At 39.3% G+C, this 20872-nt stretch overlaps 1 protein-coding gene across 1 annotated transcript; it reads right to left on the bottom strand.

The window, feature by feature from the left end:
- Positions 1 to 505: 505 nt before the first annotated feature.
- On the bottom strand, positions 506 to 20569 carry SAD1 (Small nuclear ribonucleoprotein family protein). The gene is made up of 4 exons (XM_010260140.3): positions 20410 to 20569; positions 20158 to 20281; positions 993 to 1065; positions 506 to 887 (listed from the first exon to the last, which is right to left on the bottom strand). Exons 1-4 carry the CDS (start codon positions 20444 to 20446, stop codon positions 855 to 857), a joined length of 267 nt encoding a protein of 88 aa, XP_010258442.1. The 5' UTR covers positions 20447 to 20569; the 3' UTR covers positions 506 to 854.
- Positions 20570 to 20872: the final 303 nt, after the last annotated feature.

Here is a 20872-nt window from a genome sequence, read left to right as displayed (position 1 = left end):
TAGCAATGGCACACTTTTACGGTTAGTGAAACATGAAAAATATGCATGAACAAAAAAAGAGATCATGACATCATTTGATGTTTTTAAGATGATTAATTGGACTCTCCATCCAATTATGTCACATTTTAACATGCATCAAACACTCCACATGCACCATAGTTGGCCTCTACATCCAATTATAAATGAATCAAATTCAAATTGCCATAGGGGCCATTTGCTAACAGCTGAAATGGTTGAATGAACTGAAAAGCTTAGTGCTTTGTCTTCTAGTGAAAAAAGAGGTTGTGGGCTCCTTTAATAGCTGAAGCTTAAGTAATACCCTTGAATATTTTATTATTTAATTATTTTACCCACTAAAAGACAAAAGAACAAATCGTTTCAGTTCAGCAACTTCAACTGGTATTAAACGGCCCCTTAATTAGATCAGATTTGAATCCAAAATTGGACAAAGGGATACCATTTGCAGGCTACTACAATTTTAGTATTTCAAATTTGTTCAGAAGCCTTAAACCCTTGAAAGATTCCATGGAAATTCATTAACTCATGAATATGATAGGACTAAAAGCAATTCAAAACTCCAAAGAAGCATTAATCTTCAAGACAACTAGGTGGCAATGGTATAGGATGGGATGAAGATATTTGGATATCATCAACATCATTATAAGAATTAAAGATCATCCCACTTTAATTTCTCCCAAACCTAGCAACCTACTGAATGTTACAATTACCAACTAGTGGTGAAAAAGGCGGACTTCTGGTCTTCAGATCTCCCATGAAACCTGAGAACGTGATCTACCTTAATCACCTAAAAGTAAGATGCCAGAGAATAGAGGGCCCACCACTGTCTCATAATCTCATTCTGGATCTGGAGATCCCCCAGGGACCAGCTGCATTAGAAAGGCTAGTATCAATAAATTTGTGGTGGCAACCCAACCTTCAGAATGTAAAACGATGTTATCAGACTGCACTTTAGACAATCACATTCCACTTACAATGGCAATGTTGTTTCCATTAAGCAAAATCTGATCAAGCTTTGTTATCCGCCGTCCTTCGGTTGTAATTTCACTGGGAATAACAAATTAAACTCAAAAACCATAATCATGAAATTACGTTTTAGATCACAGAGCAGCAACATAAAAAAGTAAGGCCATAAAGTGATCAAGATATATGAGAAAGAGCACAAATGATGCAGGTGCATATTGTTGTCACAGTGGAAACCAGTACTCCACTCAAATCAAGTTGATGCAGTAAAGCATAAGCCAATTAATGATGTGGCTACAGCCATCGGGGGCAAAGCATCATCTTCACTAGTAGCATTTCTTTGAAAATAAGAAATAAAAGGAAATGCTCAACAAAAAACTGGAAATAAAAAAAATTAAAAAAAAAAAACAGCAAACCAAAGTGAAAGCTAAATTACTGTAGCCGAAGTAGAAGAAAAGAGAAGAAGAAGAAGAAGAAGAGATGCTGGAATGTCGAAATATTTTGCTCAGTCGACAGTACTATTATTTATATTATGGTGTAGTACAATGATACAGGAAGTTACTAGAATGCCCCTGATTAGTGATGGGACACCCAGACAACTTAAAGCATTAAACAGGACTAGGCCCATTAACAAAGGCCCAGTACAGGACAACTTAAACTTAAGTATAGGCTAATAAGAACTCTTATCAGCCGAATACTCATACATACAAAGACTTCAATCCAACACTCCCCCTCAAGCTAAGCATGGATATCAATCATGTTTAGCTTGCCAAGCATGTCCCTAAACTTTGCTGCTGCCAGCCCTTTAGTCAGTACATCCGCAATTTGCATCTCAGATGGAGTATAAGGCACACAGAGTTCACCCGAGACAATTCTTTCTCTAACAAAGTGCCGATCAATCTCAATATGTTTTGTCCTGTCATGCTGCACGGGATTGTTGGCAATGTTGATGGCAGCTTTATTGTCACAATACAGCCTGAGAGGACCTTCAGCCTTAATGCCAAGTTCATTAAGAAGAGTTCTGAGCCATAAGAGTTCAGCAACCCCGTGGGCCATAGCTCGATACTCTGCTTCTGTACTTGATCTAGCCACTACATTCTGCTTCTTACTGCGCCATGTGACTAGGTTTCCTCCCACAAATGTACAGTAGCCCGAGGTTGACTTCCTGTCTCCAACAGACCCAGCCCAATCTGCATCAGTGTAGGCTTCAATTTCAATTCTATTGTTTTCCTTGAAGAAAATTCCCTTCCCTGGGCAAATCTTCAAGTACTTGAGAATCCTTCCAACTGCTTTCATATGAGGAATCTTTGGAGAGTGCATAAATTGACTGACAACATGCACAGCATAAGCAATATCTAGCCGAGTGAGGGATAAGTATATCAGCTTCCCTACCAACTTTTGGTATCTCTCTTTATCACAGTAGTCCTCCCCTACAGATTCCTGCAGGCCATGGTTCTGTTCCATTGGAGTATCTGCTGGCATGCACCCCATCATGCCTGTTTCCTCTAGGAGGTCAAGAACATACTTCCGCTGACATATGTAGATTCCCTCTCTTGACCTGGCAACTTCAATCCCAAGAAAATATCTCAAATGACCCAAGTCTTTGATCTCAAATTCAGAAGCTAGAAACTCCTTCAGTCTTTTTATCTCTTCCAAGTCATTCCCGATAATTACCATATCATCCACATAAACAATGAGTGCAGTAAGTTTGCTATCCTGTCTCCTTATGAACAAGGTATGGTCTGCACCACTCTGAGTGTACCCCACTTTCTTCATGGCCCCACAGAGCCTCTCAAACCATGCACGGGGAGATTGCTTCAACCCATATAATGCTTTCCTCAGTTTGCACACATTTCTACTAAAGTCATAGCCTAGTGGAAGTTCCATAAATACCTCTTCATGAAGGTCACCATTTAAGAAGGCATTCTTCACATCCAGCTGATGAAGTTCCCATGAAAAATTTGCTACTAGTGACAATAGAACCCGAATTGTGTTGAGCTTTGCTACCGGGGCAAAGGTTTCTTTGTAGTCAATCCCTTCTTTCTGAGTAAAACCCTTTGCCACAAGTTTGGCCTTGTACCTTTCAATGGACCCGTCCTCCCTGTGCTTTACAGTAAACACCCACTTGCACCCAACAGTGGTATTCCCCTCTGGCAGATCCACTAATTCCCAAGTTCTTGCTTTCATTAGGGCTTTCATCTCTTCATTCATAACTTCTTTTCACCTTGGATCAGGCACAGCCTCTGAGTACCTAGAAGGAACACGCACAGAGGAAAGAGCAAACACAAAGGAGTGATAGGCAGGAGATAAGTGTGACTAAGAAACAAAATCAGCAATGGGGTGTCGGGTGGTGCAAGAGCGGATAGGCTTACAGAGAGCAATAGGAAGATCCAAATCAGAAGTATGAGAGTTGAAATTACCTTGGATTGTAGAGACAGATTGATCCGAGTCCAACTGATTGCTGTCATGAGGTTGAGGACCCATTTTTCTTCTGTTGTATGTAAGTATCTATTTTTGTTGCCTACTGAAGCCTTCAAGAACATCTACAGCATCAGGAGAGGTAACCGGCACAGTGGGAGCCTCACTGGGTTGACCCGGAATGTCACAACTAGGAGTAGGAGGAGAGGAAGGAAGACCCGAGGCAGATAGGGGAACAAAAAAGGAGGGAGAATGAGAATCCTCTTCCATCCCACTAGTCTCCCCCTGAAGAGGATTCTGAGAAGACTGAAAATAGGGTTGAGACTCAAAGAACACCACATCTCTAGTGACATACTTTCTCTTGGAGACAGGGTCATAACACTTGTAACCCTTTTGTGTAGGAGAGTACCCCAAGAATATTCCCTTTGTAGCCTTAGGATCCAGCTTAGTCTTCTTTGGATCCTTCACATGTATGAAACATATACAGCCAAAGACCCGAGGAGGAAGGGAAAAGTCTGGAAGAGTGGGGCACAAAACAGAGAAAGGGGTTTTCATACCCAACACCTTAGATGGCATCCGGTTTATCAGATATGATGCAGAAAGTACAGCTTGAGACCAGTATTGCTTGGGGACTTTGTGTTGGAATAGTAAGGCTCAAGCTGTCTCCAATAGATGTCTATTCTTGCGCTCAACAACCCCATTCTGCTGAGGAGTATAAGCACAGGATGACTGATGTAGTATGCCAACATCTTCCATGAATAAGTTTAAGGATTTTTCAAAGTATTCAGCAGCATTGTCTGACCTGAATTGCTTAATCTTCTTATTAAATTGTGTTTCAATCATCTTGCAAAATGCCATGGTTATCCGTGGTATTTCATCCCGTCCTTTTAACAGATAGATCCATGTACAACGAGAGTAGTGGTCAATAAAACTGATAAAGTACCGGAAACCATCAAAGGAAACAATGGGTGAAGGACCCCAGACATCAAAATGAACCAAATCAAAAGGAGCACAAATTTCATTGCTGGAAATTGGATACACAGTTCTACATTGTTTTGACATTTGACATACTTCACAGGTTAGACTCTGACTTGGAATGCCCTTAAACAACTCGGGAAACAACATTTCTAATGAGGAGAAAGACACATGACCTAGCCTAGCATGCCAAAGATGCAGCTTAGCTATTGACTCCACACTTTCCGGATTACTAGCAGCAGATGCTTGTAAGGCTGAGCTGATGTCTGCATCAAGGTAGTAGAGGCCTCCATACTCATGACCACACCCAATCGTTCTCCTTGTCAATCTGTCCTGGAAGACACAATGAGTAGGAAAAAAGGTTATACTACAGTTCAAATTTTTGGTAAGTTTTGAAACAGACAAGAGATTTGAGGTAAGACTGGGAACATGTAAAACTGACTTAAGAGAGGTCCTTGCTTAGGTCAACAATTCCCTTTCCAGAGATAGTGGAGAAAGACCCGTCAGCAACTCTCATCTTATCCTGACCAGACAACAAATGATATGAAGAGAATAGGGAAAACATATGTGTCATATGGTCAGTAGCACCGGAATCAATAACCCAAGAAGTAGAGTCAATAGAGCCAGTGGCACTGAAGGCAGAGGTTGTACTTGATCTAGCAAGAGATGTAGAAGCAAAAGAATTATTTCTTAGACGGGCTAATGCCCTGCTAAGGACCTCAACCTCACTAGCAGTGAAGCCCAATGTACCAGTTCCAGAGGAATCAACAACCTGTCCCATAGGAGAAGAAGACACTGTTGGTGTATTTTGTGAGTTGTCATCATTGTTGCTGGCGACAAAATTCCCACTTGCCGCAGGCCTATTATCTCTAGAAGAAACATCTCTGGGTATTGAAGACATCTTGACTGCAGCCACTGTGTAGGTGACACTGATTAAGACCAGCCGAAGCAGTTCTGAAGGTTCTGAACCAGTTCTGGAGCAGATCTGATTAGCTGAAATGATCACAGCAGGTTCTGACAGCACTCGACACAGTTTCAGACTTGCCGAGACTATCACAGTTCTGAAACAGTTCAGTTACAACAGCAAGCAAGGAGTTCTGGGCTGGTAAACGACCTGAAGCTAAGGGTTCTCAACTATTGTGTTATGCAGACTCCACTTGAACTTTGAGTACTGCAACTGTAAAGAGAGTGCCCTTCCTTGCGGCCAATACTAGGACCGCTGACATCAGTCCTCAACTAGGGTTCACAGTGCTGAACAATCTGGAGCTGGCAGCTCCCTAGGTAATCTCACAACAGTGGTGAGGGGTTTCAGACTGATAACCACCCTGAACTTGGAGCTGTTTGCCACATTGCTATGCTGGTAGAAGTGTTCACAGTGCTGGTAGAACACTAGATAGACTTCACTTGGGCTGAACCAAAAAACTGCAACAGTTCGGGTACAGTAGCGAGTGAACAGTTCGAGGCTGCAACAGTAGCAAGTGAACAGTGGGCTCTGTAGAAGAAGCTAAGTTTGTGTGAGTCTTGCTGGAGCACCGAAGCTGCAACTGTAGAAGTAGCTAAGCCCCTTTCGGCTAGTGCTAGGACAGCTGAAATCAGTCCTCAACTAGGTCTGTCCTACACAGACCTCTCTTAGTAGCCAAATAGCTACTATTTGCTGGAAATAACCTAGTAGGACATCTACTTCTGGGTCTTACTTCCCTTGAGTCCTACAACCAAGAGAAACCCTAGGTTCGAACTTGCTTTACTCTCTTACACCCCTAGGTCTTCACTACAGCAACCCAGAAAAGGAAGAGAGAAGATGAAAAGACAGCAAGAGAAGAGAGTGTGTGCCGGCTGAAACCAAGAAGAAGCTAATGCTCTGATACCATGAAAGCTAAATTACTGTAGCCGAAGTAGCAGAAAAGAGAAGAAGAAGAAAAAGAGATGCTGGAATGTCGAACTATTTTGCTCAGTCTACAGTACTATTATTTATATTATGGTGTAGTACAATGATACAGGAAGTTACTAGAATGCCCCTGATTAGTGATGGGACACCCAGACAACTTAAAACATTAAACAGGATTAGGCCCATTAACAAAGGCCCAGTATAGGACAACTTAAACTTAAGTATAGGCTAATAAGAACTCTTATCAGCCGAATACTCATACATACAAAGACTTCAATCCAACACAAAGAAATCATTACATTTTTAGATGACAAATGCCGAAAACAAATTATTCAGGATGTCATGTGTTTTGGCTTGGTTTATTCACCATTGTATCATACTATGTATTCCTTTCTCATTAAAAAACAAGAACAAATTGGTTTGCCAATTTAGAGAATCTCACCCTCAAATCAGGGTTAACACTCAAAGTGACATGCTCCCACATCTGAGCAAAATACTCCAGCAATGATTTTTTTATCAATAACAGAAATTCATTAATTAAGAATAAAATTACAAAGGGGAGCTAAAATAACTTAACTCCCCAAAACAGTCAACATACATCCAAAATAATAAGAACTACAATTGAGCCCAAAAAACAGAACTCCTATTCACCCAAAATACTCCAGCAATGATCCCACCACCCTGGCATGAATTCTCAAGGAATATAACTAATAGCTTTTAAAGCTGAACTTGAGAATCAACTCTTACAACCATGACTAGGTTGCACTACAGCACTACCACACCTTCATCACATAAATAGTTGCTTATGTGCTACACCATGACAATGTTCATGTGTTGCAGGCCTGCAACATGAGAGTTGAGTGATAGTTCAGAAGCCTTAAACCTTTGAATATGATAGGACCATATGTCTTTTTTTATTTATTTATAAAAAACCAATGCATTAAGGACAACAAAACCCATTTTTGTGTTGATAAAATGGGATACTTTCTTAAAACATGATTCAAGTGATAGAGAGAGAGAGGGCTGAGGGGATGCAAAGAAACCAATAAATTCTTAAGGTGAATGTCAACATTCATGATTCTTGATGTAAAATACTAAAAACCATAGACCAAACATTCTCCAGAATGGAATTCATAAAAATAAATAAATAACTTCTCCAGAAAGGATCGATAATGGCCCACACTAGATGGTTTCCATACTTACTCTGGCATTCGTTTTACTAGTTCCTGTTTTATAAGGCATTCGTATTGCTGCTTTGGGCTTTGAGAGGTAGGGCCAACCCAGAAAACCTATAAGCAATCACCACCATCATCATCTAAGCCATGCCAACTATATGGAGTTGGTTACATGGATCCTGTTTCACCATTCCATTCTGTTTAGTGTCACATCCATTTGTCTGCTCCTTGCCCTTCCAGCCCCTTCAACTTGTAACAAATCACTTCTTTTTACAGGTGCTCTATACAAGATAGGATTAGCTGAACACAATAACTGTCCAGTAGGCTGTAGAATCAATTATAACATTCCACATCAGTCATAAAATACATAGGGCCTACAACCATTCAATCTCTCAGTGTGGGACCCATATAATCTATCACTTGTGTGGGGCATTACCATTGGTCTCACAGCCTACTAAACAACTATAGTGTTCAGCTAATCTAAATTCACTCTATATGGTCTTCGATGCGCATGGCCAAACCATCTATCTACTTTCTCTCATTTTCTCACCTATTGGAGCTGCCCCAAGGTTCCTTCAAATGACTTCATTTCTGAGTTCTGACCCTATCCATTCTAGTTTTCCTACTCATGATCTCAGCATACGCATTTCAAACACACTGATTTTTTTGGACATCTTTTGGACTGCCCAGCAGTCTGCTCCATACAGCATTCGGTATTGCTGGTCTTACAACTGTTTTTATAGGCTTTTCCTTTTAACCTGAGTGGCATTCAACTATCACAAAAGACTCCTCATGCACCCCTCCATTTTGCCCATCCTGCTCCAATTCTATGGGTGACAAACCCTTCCTCAATCTCTCCCTTGTTATGATTTTTTGTTTTTTTTTTTTTTTGATAAGCAATGTGAATTTTTTTTTAAAGTGAACTGCCATTCTGCTCAAAAAGAAAGCATCAGGCCAAAGAAGGTAAAACAGTTTCAAAGATAGTACACATAAACTCCCTTGTTATGAATTTTTTCTTTGTTTTTTGAAGAAGGTATACTTTTCATTAAAACAAAAGACCTGTACAATGAGATGATGTACCAGTATATACCATTAGCGCCCCCCCCCCCCCCAAAACACTGTCAAAAAAGAAAGAGTATCATTTTTAGACGCATTATGTATGGAAAGCCAACTCCAAAGATCCTCTATACCCTATTTATCACCCCTTGTCATGAATTATCAAACCAAGGTAACAGAAGAGCTCTCATTGAGTTATCTCTTGATCCCCAATCCTGTAAGCAATGTTTGCTGAAAAATTTGGAGAGCCCAAACTAACTGTTTTCAGCCCCTTACAAAGTTCTTGGTTGAAGCTTCTTTTAGTGGCTTCAAAGCAGCTAAGCTAGAGAGGTTAGTTAGCAAATGCTTATCCCAACCCCCCCCCCCCCAAAAAAAAAAATAAAAAATAAAGATAAAAACAGCCGAGCTAAAGGAAGAGCAACTCAACCAAAGCTTAAAACCTACCAAAATGGAGCCTCAATCCCTTGAACATTCACCCAATTCTTACTTCTTCCCCCTTCACTTACCTCTTGGTCCCAACCCTCCTTCCTCCCCCACCCTTGTATTGATTGCCATTCTTCTCTTCCCTTCCCCCACCCTTCTCACCCCCTGCTCCCCCCCCCCCACCACACATCTCCCATTTTCCTTTGGCCTACCCACCAACCCCCTTTTCTTCCTGCACTTTTCCTTCCCCTACCTCACTTGCTTGATCTGACAACCCTCCCACCAGTGTTTTAAAAGCGCAAGGTGCAAAAAAAACGCAAGGGCCAATTTGTGCCTGAGGCACGTGCCTTTTTAAGCAAGGTGCAAAATTATAAAAAAAAACAAAAAAAAAAGTCAGAAAATTCAAAAAATGCAAAAAATATTAAACAGAATGTTAATAAAAAATATAAACTTGAATTTTAAAATAAATGTTTTAAAAACCTATTATCTAAAATTTAAAAAAAAAAAAAAACATAAACATAACATGTAAAGTGTTCAAGTGAAATTTTAAAAATAAAAGCACACATTTAAAGCATTTTCAAGCATGTAAAACCCACAATATCTTTTTCCCTTAATTACATTGCTTCAAGTAGCTAATGTGATGTAAAACATATGGGATTCTTGATGAGTTGATTCTATGAGTCACCTTTGTACCACGCCCCTCGAGGCAAGCCCGAACAAATCTATGTTACGATCTGCAATTCTTATTTTTCACATAAAAAATAATGATTTTATAACTTTCATTGCCTTTTAAGAAGATATTTTATTGCAATGAATGAATGAACAACATTAGCAAATAGGGGATTCTCAGAGTACAAGGAGGCATAAGCCCCTCAAGTACAGGGAGGCATAAGCCTCCTAAAGAGGATGAAGAATAAGAAGAGGAAGGGATTTCATTTTGTTTTTCTATTTTTGTTCATTTTACGAAATATGTTTTATATTAAAAAGAATGAAGCGCAAGTGGATTGGAGCAAAGACCCAGGCACAAAAAAAGGTGTCATGGAGGATGTTTGGGAGCAAAGCCCCCTGCCTAAACTTTCTACCCTTTCTTTCTTTTTTTCCTTCTCTTTCCTTCATTTTCTTTCTCATCCCTTCCCTTTCCTTTTTTCTTTTCTTTCTTTCTTTTCACATGAGGTGTGTATGAGGCATACACCTCAGAGGCATCAACACCTTTGGTTTGCGCCTTAGGGTGTTTTGGGGGTGCCTCACCTAGGGGCTCCCACACCTTTCAAAACATTGTTCCAAAATACATTAAAGAGGCACACATCATGGAAATCAAATACTAGAGATTGAAAAAGATAACAAGGTGAAACTAAAAACAGGTGAAGGTGCAAAAGGAGAAACTAGGCAAAAATAACTTTTTAGTTCAAATGAAAAAAAAAATCTAGCATTTAATAAATGAAATTGCAATGGAAAAAATATGGCATAAGTTCTACAGCAATGGTTCCTAAACCGGCTTCCATGGACCAGATAGATTAACCAATATGACAACAATGCTCAAGTACCATATTGTTGGATAGTTTCTGTTTTCTTTGAAGGATAAAATTATCATAGGAACATACTATTACAATATCAATACAGGACATATATAGCTAATATTCAGCGCAGCACATTGATACAGTCATATGTACAAAACTACAAAGAGATGAAAAGAGACAGACAGGTATTTTGCAAAGCATATAAGGGTCACATTGTAGCAAGCTCATGGAGAATATTTTGAGGTTCAAATTGGAAGCTTATTCCTCCAAAGTATATGACATTCGCCTCATACCATCAGGTAACTTATGCTCACAAACTAGTAGTAAAATAAAGCTCCTGGTGGCAGGGCATAACTGGAGCAATTTGGTCATTGAAGAGGATTCTCAAGTAGTTATTTCATGTTTATGTATATACGAGGAGCTGGACTCCTTGGTTGTCTCAGTTTTCTGTTATAGAAGCTAAAGCTAATGGAAGAAGCTTGAATTGGTTGTTCAGGTGGATTCATGAGTCTGCCAAGTTCTTTACTAGTGACCAAAATCTAGGGTGACAAAGCAAGCTCTTCAATGGGGAATCCCAGGCAAGGTTCGAAATTTCGATACGTATCAGACTGAATCAGCAGGTACGTATCATATCGGGAGCCTCCCGATACGCCCCTACAGGGGGTGTCTCGGGGTTTAACCTGGTTCAGGGGGTAGAAGGGCCTTAGACCGACCCCTCTGAACCAGGTTCACAAAGAAAAAAAAGGAGCAATACACCCCTACTGGCGTATTGGGTTGTATTGATATTTTGAACCATGATCTCGGGACCTGCAGATGAACTGTAATCTGTTTATATGAAGACATAATGATTAGTCAGCTGAGGCCTTAGAGCCACTTTTTACTTTCCCTGCTGTCTAACTTTGGACAGCATGTCACCATCAAAATTTCTTAGAGAGAAACCTACGGAAAATCACCTATATGGCAAATTTAAGCAATAGAAGTTCTTCTAGGTACTAAGGGCCAAAATGCAATTTTTTTCATTTAGTAATGAAAATAAGGAACTTTAAATATCTGGGCATTGTACTTTATTCCATATATTAATCAAATTCTATGTAATTGATCAAAAAATAATTAAATTGAGGAACTAAAAGGAAAATTTTATATTTATTAATGAAAGTGGAGAATGAGTTGGCTCAGGAAAGAGGGTGGTATCCTGGGAATGGGTGGACTGGGAGACAGGAATACCTCATTGCTAGGCAAAATTCAAAAGTTCCCTAGAGAGGAAGGTGGTCATCTATGGCACTCAGTGATAAGGAGCAATATGCAATCAATAAATGGAAGAGATGCAGGTACTGCCAACAGAGTCATTTGTTGCACCAGTAAAAGCTAATTGATGTCATTCATGCAACTTTTGACACCTTTCTTAGGTAGGATTAGTATTGGTCTTCAGCTTCAGGACTAGGAGCATCTATGGTGGGGGGACAGACCTTCATGTCAGAGATTTCCCTTCCTATGCTCAACCACCCTATATAAATTCCAATTCAAAACTCTTAATTAAAAAAAAAATGCAATTCAAAGCCTCCTAGGTTTGTATATTCTTCAGATATTACATGGGACTTAAGGTTTGGAAGAGGAAGGAACCAAGGAAAATGAAAGTGAAGCATTTTTGTCTCCCATGAACTTGTTATATTCTTCAGATATTACATGGGACTTAAGGTTTGGAAGAGGAAGGAACCAAGGAAAATGAAAGTGAAGCATTTTTGTCTCCCATGAACTTGTTAAAAGGATGCCTTCACAGACTGAGAAGGTGGAGGTCAAGGGTTTGGGGGCTGATCCTATTAGTTCCTTCTCTTGTTCATAACTTCTCAAATTTCTAGACAGCAATGCCTCTAACCCTCATATTTATCCTGGTAAAGCTATCTAGCCAGGCCCATCCCTTCAAAGCTTCAATCCTTCTCTTGGGAAATCATGCAGTGAAAATTAATACTAGAGATTTAAGCCAATGGAGGCAAAAGAATGGGTATTTATCCCCACATGTGTCTTATGATAGAGAAGCAACAAAATTATCAACCACTTGCTTATCTTTTGTTCATTTCCACTTGCTTAAGAGGCCTTATGTCATCTTTCTTTGGAGAAGCACAAGATCATATAGAACCTTTGCTAAGCAAGACTCAAACAAATGATGAAACAACTTCTTTTATATAAAAAAAGGACACATGATCAAGGTAACAATGCCAGCAAACTAATTGGTCTTTATTCCTAGTAGTAGAAGTACTAAATCCCTTGCAATGGTGATATGTCAAAGATGTTGATGCAAATTGAAGGAGGTAGATACACATATACCTGTATGAGCATATAATCAAAATGCTAGAGCTTTCCTATTGAGATACATTATGGTGTATCATCTCCAATTCATCCTCAAGAAGGTAACTAACCTCTTGGAACAACCAAATTAGATTTTGATGAGAGGGATCAAGAAGATAGGAAGAGAAGAGAGTCGAGGAAGAGAGAGATAAGAAGAAGAGAAGAAGAAAGTGAGATAAGTTGTCAACACAATTGATTAGTCAACAAAAAGAGTGCTACATATAGTGAAAAATGAATTTACAATATTGCCCTCATTACAATCAACATAAATATTCTAACACTTCCCCTTAAGCTAAGCATGTATACCAGTCATGCCTATCTTGCCCAGTACACCCATATATTTATTCCTTGCAGCTCCCTTTAGGGGTGATCATTTCCAGCCCTGCCTGACACCCAATATATTTATAAATTACATATATAAACTATATACACATATACGTTTTATTTTATACTATATTTATATATATTATAAAATGGCACATATAATATATTATATATAATATTTTATATTTGTCAATTATAAAATCTATTTTATACATATATTATGTCATATAGCCAACAAGATGAGAACGTGGCTGGTGCATGTATTGACTAATAACATCAAAAGAATAAGATATGTCTGATCTAGTCAAACACAAACATATTAGCCAACCTACCAACTTTTGAAACTTCCCTTAGTCTTCAAAAATTTCTCCTTGATCTACACTTGGTGATTTGGATCAATAGGAGTATTTGCAGGTTTCACTCCCAATCCAGTCTCCTTTAAGAGATATAGAACATACTTTATTTGAGATATAAAGATTCCTCTGTCACCTGAATACCCAGAAAGTAATTCCACTTTCCAAGATCTTTTATTTTAAATTCAGTAGCAAGAAATTTCTTCAACTTCACAATCTCTACCAAGTTACTGCCTATGATAATGATGCCAGAAACATAAATAATCAAGGTTGTCAATGAGGATTTTTCCCATTTAATAGAGTGTGATCTGCCAGAAGGGAGATTGGAAATAAACAGGACAGAACTGAAATTTTCTCAAATTTTGATCTAGCCTCTCAATCAATCCCTTTCTAAGAGGTTTCTCCCTTGCACATGATCATTTCCAATGAAAAACCCCATGGAAATCTGATCAAATGATCAACCATAATAAGAAATCATACTTGTCAAAAACTAGCTTCCACAAGTGCAGGAAGTCTACTAAGGGTGTACACACCTGAAATTGGACCTTATCATTTGATCAAGTCAAGTTGTAGGCGGTACAACTCTTGACTTCTAGATCAAATGCCCCTTTTGTCCAAAACACTCCCAAATTTAAACTTCAATCTCTCATCTAGGGTTTCAATAGCTTCAATTGATCCAATCAATCAAGCTCCTTCACTAGGGAAAAGTGAATCTCTATAATAGTTGTTGACACCAACATGTCTATGTATTACAGATTGAGCAAGCTTAGGATTTCTCCAAAATCCTTCTTCAATCCAATTTGAGAACAAATCCAAAACTATTAAAAGCATAGAACAAGTGTGTAGGATGAGGAATTAGAAAGTATCCATCGCATGGTATGCAATGGAAGCAAATACCAAGCATTGGCTCTAGAGATCACAATTTGCGAATTGGTAAGGCAATGAAGGCATTATATATTTTATTCAACCACTCAACAGAACACCTCACCAGACAAGACATGTGATTGGTGAATAGCAACACCAAAGACAGATGAAGCACACTAATGCCAAAAGGGATAAGGAAAGGATATTGTAGCCAACATCCTCGGGAACACGTTTTGGGAAAGGGGATACCCAAGTACCAAAGTCCTAAGAGGACATGTGACAACCTCCTGTCCAACCCATATGGCGGTAAATTAAGATAATCCCAAACTCTTAAGAATTATTGTCTATCACAATACGAAAAGAGAAACCTTCCGAGGTTAGGAGGTCTCCATAATCTCCATGCAGAATTGTCTATAAATACAGGATTTCGCTGAGGAAAAGGAACACAAAGTATTGCCTAGCCCTCTAGAAAACCGTAAGCATACCCCACTCTCTCCTGCCTAAGTTCTCTCTAGTTACGAAGAGAGCCATCCTCCATTCTTCAGACAGACCCCCACTGTGCTCAGTCCTACCCTCCTACAAAATGCATTTTTTTCTTGTGTGGAACCCATAAGGTTCCCAGATCAAATCGATCATGAACTTGATCCTAAACCAACTTAAATTCTTCTTGAAATAGGAGAAGTTGTAGTGTTGTACAGTTGTGAACTGAGTCCAACTCAGCACAAACATGACCCAGGGTTGTTTAGAGCCAAGTTTAGCTACTTGTAGTGCCCAAAAAATTTAATCTGATCCAAAGGGTATTCAACAAGTATAAAGGCTTATCAAATACTTGTAATATGAGCCTTCTGCCTATAATACTCAGAACTGGTAGCAACAAGGAAGGACTTATTCCCATAAGAATCCAATGCTTGTCCACTACCAAGATGGTGTCCAAAAAAAAACACTTTGCAAACATTTTAGACAACTAATACATAGAAAATTAATATGTTTTTGCTAAATACAGATCATCAAAACCATTTCGAAACTACCTATAGGCAGGATTTAGGAAATCATCAAAGAGGACATACCAGAGTATTTTCTCTATTACAAAAGTTGCAGACCTTGTCACAATAATCATTTATCTCCATTCTTTTCTTAAATGCACCAACAGAACAGACCTAGATATCTCCCAATTGAGTATCACTAGTTGATGTCAAATGCAACCAAGTTCAGAACAAGACCAAACACCATTACCAAGTTTGACAATAATAAGCAACAACCCAAAAACTTCAACATTCACAAAAGTCCAGAAGTCATCCAGAAGGGATCATGTTTAATGTTTCATAAACATCCATGCTCATACAAGGCATAACTTTGACAATATAGACATTTTGTCCCTCATAACTCATAAGGTGGTATTTGCATACCAACCTTTCTTTTTATCAGTAACTGTGAAATTTCATTAGATTAGAAAAATGATAAAGTACACTGAGTAAACACATAGAAAATACAGTAAGAGATAAAAGAGTTTATCTTTCCCCTTATTGCACCTTTCCCTTACAATTGAGCCCAGAACAGAACTGGTCATCCCACCCCTTGTTTTGCTAGAGTATCTGCAAAAGAATTGGCGCTACACTTGCACCAGCTGAATGATACTTCCATATCCCTCGTTAGCCATCTGAATTTTTTCTTTTCATTGTTGTAAAACCACATCTCCATTTCATCACTATGCATGCAGCCAATTTACAACCAACTGTGAATCCCCTTCCACTATTAACTTCCTAATATTCAAAGACCTTGCCCTTTGGACTCCTTCCATCATTGCCAAAACCTCTGCTTTAAGAGAATCTCCCTCTCCCACCGGGCCTGAAAATAAGGCAATTATCTCCCCTCATCATCCCTAAGTACACCAATTCTTGATGATCCTGGGTTTCCCATGCTACTACCATCAAAGTTAAGTTTGATAAATCCTATTTCTGGTGGACATCAAAGAAGAGTAGTAGCAAGTGTATAAGGAACAGATTTTCCCACTTCCTTCCATTTTCTAAGAATATAATCTGTAGTTACATTAGAAAAGGACTCGAGATTTGCGCCAGTGAGCCACCCTAACCATTATTACTTCAATCATGTCTTCCTTATTTCTTTCCTTTTCCAAGAATAATCTTGAATTCCTTTCTTCCCATATTGCATAGTATCGCCGCTCAAGTGCATCTCCACATTTTTTTTTATCAATTAGTGCATCTCCACATTAGTCTTTCCCTCTTATTTGGCCATGAAAAGAATGAAGGATTAAATAACCTTTGCTCATCCACCAGAGGATTCCACCTACACCCAAACAAGGAGAAAAACCATTCCCAAATATATGCAGTAAAGGAACAAGAGATAAGTAGATGGTAACAGTTCCCACCATTAGCTTTGCATAAAACACACCAGTGTGAGGATAAGCTCTAGTTCTTGTGCTTTCTTTGAAGCAAATCACAAGTGTTGATCTTTTCGTGAGCAACTTCCCAACAGAAAGCTCCAATCCTAGCTTTGCATAAAACACACCAGGAATTTGCATGTCAACCTTCTTAAGCTAACTTCCTCAAGTTTAACCATTGGTTGAGAACATGTTAGACTTTAGGCTACATACTGAGTATGTCATGTTTCTCAATTTGTGGTATTAAATAGTAACTACTCATGACTAGTAACAGATGTTCTCACTAAGATGAGGAAGTAGATAAAGAAAAGGCCTATGACTTGGTGAACTAGAACGTCCTGTTAGAAATCCTGGAAAGGATTGAGTTTGGAGAAAGGTGGAGGAAGTGGATTAATGGCTGCATTAAGTCAGTATACTATTCCATTCTTATTAATGGAGTGGCGAAAGACTTCTTCCCAGCCAAGAGAGGCCTAGGACAAGGGTAGAGGTGTAAAGTGCCCATGGGCGGGCCCGCACAAATGCCCTCCCCGATGAAAATTTTGGGGGTCAGCCCGGCACAGCCCACGGCCCGGGCCCATGTGGGCTCGTGCCGTGCCACGGGCGGGGCTGGCCCGTGGCCGAGCCTCGGAACAGGTCGGGCCGTGTATCAGGCCAAAGCTATTTATTTAAAAAAATTGACAAAAAACTTATAATTTTAATTTTATATGAATTTTGTGTATAAAATTGCTTATATATGCAATAATTAAATAAATTAGTATAATAAAATTAAAAAATATATTTATTTTATTAATATATTATATAGCATATATTATTATATAATTATAATATATAAAATATATATGGGTCGTGCCACGGGCCGTGTTGGGCCGGGCTGCAGGCTGGGCCGTGCCGGCCCGTGGACCTAAAATCCCAGGCCCAGCACGGCCCGCATGGTCGTGCCGGGCCGCGGGCAGCACGGCCCGATTTACACCTCTAGACAAGGGGACCTTGTTTCTCCCTTCCTCTTCACCCTAGTAACAGAGGTCCACAGTAAGATGATTGTAGCTGCAAATGCCCAGGGCCTGATTAGGGATTGCAGGGTTGGAAGAGACCAAGTATTTGCTTCACATCTCCAATTCGCTGATGATACAGTTTTATTTTGCAAGAACATTGATTTGGAAATGGTGCAAAACCTAAAGTTTCTAATTAAGACGTTCAAGGGTATTTCTAGTTTGAGGATTAATTGGAACAAAAGCGGTGCTGGAATTAATTTGGAGGAAGAGGAGCTCTTGAGCTTTGCAGAGGTCTAGGGTTGTGAGATTAGGAGTTGGCTTGTTACTTGCCTAGGCTTACCTTTGGGGGGAAACCCAAGGATAGAAGGATTTTGGAAGCCGGTGGTTGAGAGGTTTGCAAAGAAACTAGCCTCTTGGAAGAGAACTTATTTATCTTTAGGGGAAAAATCACCTTGATTAGGGCTACACGGGCAAATCTACCAATTTACTTTCCTTTCCACTTTTTGCATCCTAGCAAGGATAACAAGACAACTAGAAAAGTTCATGAGGGATTTCTTATGGGAACCAGGGGAGGAAAAAAATAATCATTTAGTCAAGTGGAAATAGGTTAGCAAGCCAAGAGGTCAAGGGGGTCTAGGATTAGGAAACATTGCTCATAGGAACACCACCTTGTAGGGTAAATGGTTGTGGAGATTTCCCTTTGAAAGAGATAGGTTGTGGCACAAAGTAATTGCAAGCATTTATGGTCTAGATTGTACTGGTTGGGATGCTAAATTGGCTCATCACTCAACTTCAACCTCTCCATGGAAAGCTATTCACGTTTACCCTATGTTCATTAGTTCCATCAGGTATGATGTGGGAAAAGGGGATAAAATCCGCTTATGGGAAGACCTTTGAGTCCTGTGTACCCCTTGCTTAGCTAGACCATCTGCCAAGCTGTTGGCAGTTCTTCTCACCCACTTAACTCTGATAGTCAAGCCCTTTGCTAACCATTTAATACGCCTGAAGTCATTCCTCAGGTGTCATGTCACCCCCTCTCCTTCCTTCAGCCATTTCCCAGCGGTTCTCGAGTCACCCTCAATGACTAGGTTATCAATGCCCAACTCCTTTGCCTTCTCAACCCCATATACTGCAGCTAACAGTTCTGCTCTTGCCACATCACCCTGTTCTGCAGGCCTGAGTATAAGGCTATGATGTTTGATGTTTCCTTTCTCACCCCTAATTATCCCCCTATGCCTAAAGGGCCCAGGTTACCCAAACAAATCCCATCAAAATTCAGTTTCTTCCAGCCACATAATGGGGGTGACCACATCTCAGCAGGTTTCTGTCTTCTAGAAGATGAACCAACAATAACAGCCCAGGCCCTAAAAAAGTCTTCAACCTTAAAGTCTGAAAATATTTTCAAACTTTTTACCCATAGTGCCACTCTTTTTTTTTTTTTGATTAATCCCATTGTGCCACTCTTAAGATTATGATTTCCATTAGGGCTTCCTTACTCCTTTCTCTTTCTTCAAATATTCTTGAATTTCTTTCCTCCCAAACTGCCCATAGAAACTGCCCATTCTTGATTCTATAAGCCGCCTTTGTACTAAGCCCCTTGAGGCAAGCCCAAACAAATCCACACTAGGGTCTAAAATTCTTAATCCCTATAAAAAATGATATTTTTAAAAGACATTTAAGTTATAAAACCTTCTTTTTTATAGGGGTTAAGAATTTTAGACCCTAACATGGACCTGTTTGGACTTGCATGGCCCAACTGCTAAACACACAAAAAAAAACAGAAAAAATGCACAGTTTTTCAATAAGGCGCACACCTGGGCTGAAGTGCAAGGCGCACCAGGCATGTGCCTTTTGAAAATACTCCGCCTGGGATCTAGGCAAGGCACATACTCTAATATGTGCCTCACCTGTGCGTGCCTTTTAAATCACTGATCTCATCCCTAATGACTTGCGAAGAATGATAAGAATTGTATAATAAGGGCACGTTCTCTCTTGTCAACTTATCAATTTCTCATAACATGGCCAAGGGAAATGCGCTTCCATAAAATCATTCTGCTTAGCTCCATAAAAGATCGGAAATTCCATGAGAGAGATCATTGCACCTACAAAGCTCTCTACGAAGTGGTTTTGGATGGCTGTGTACCTTTAGCAAATGAAGAGTGGATCAAAAGGCAGTTTACTATTTCCTAACCCATCTTTCAGGGTTGCACAAGACGGAGTGTAGCCCTGTACCTTATCCGGCATGTACAACAATTTTTAGTCTTTTGAGAATTACTTATAGTCCGAAGAGCTTATATTTGAAACAAGGTGCCAATGCACATGAAAAGTTCAAGACAACTAAAATCTTACTCATAACAGAGTTCGTAACTTATAAATCAGTAAGTAAAACTTCAATAGATTAAGAAAACCCTAATTAGATTTTACAGTGAGAGGAAGAAAGAGATAGTAGTTACTATTCTGTGACGTCTTCAAGGACCATGTTGACATAAACGTCGAAACCCCTTAGGGTTCCAACTAGCTCCTTGTCACCCTTCATTATCACCCATATTTTCGACCCTATGCATCGATCTATCAGCTCTGAAAACCAAAAAAGAAAAAGAAAAAAAAAAAAACGAGCTCTGTAACTTCCTCCTTCGACTTAACAAAACAACATAAATTAACCATTAAGAAGACGAAGAACGAGAGAGAGAGAGAGAGTCAGGTACCTGAAGGCAGGAGTTGTGAAGGGTTGTTCGAGGACATGTCTCTTTCCCTTTCCCTCCCAAAAGCTTTTACTTTGCAATTTTGCTGAGTGAATCTCACCGTTCAGCTGCAACTGCAACTGCTATACTTATAGCAAAGCAACGAAATAAATTCGTTAAGGTTGAGTTTGGTTTAAAATAAGCGCTTTTTGCCCATTTAAACTTTTAAAATGTCGGAAATACCCCTCGTCGAGAAAAAAGTCAAAAACCCCCATGGCCTCATCCCCATCCTTTTCCCGATTTTTGATTTTTGATCTTTGGTTTCTATCAAAAAAGAAAAAAAATCTCAACTCAACTCTAGGTAAAAAATAAATAAATAAAAATTGTGGCCTTAAACATTAGCTATAGCATATTTATTTATGGATAAATTTCTTAAACTATCCTTATGGTTTATAGTTAATTAATTAAATATATCCTTATACTATTA

The sequence above is a fragment of the Nelumbo nucifera genome, chromosome 7, assembly GCF_055504915.1.
Source record: "Nelumbo nucifera cultivar China Antique chromosome 7, China Antique-T2T, whole genome shotgun sequence".
NCBI classification, from domain to species: Eukaryota; Viridiplantae; Streptophyta; class Magnoliopsida; order Proteales; family Nelumbonaceae; genus Nelumbo; species Nelumbo nucifera.
This window is presented reverse-complemented; position numbering and strand designations above follow the sequence as displayed.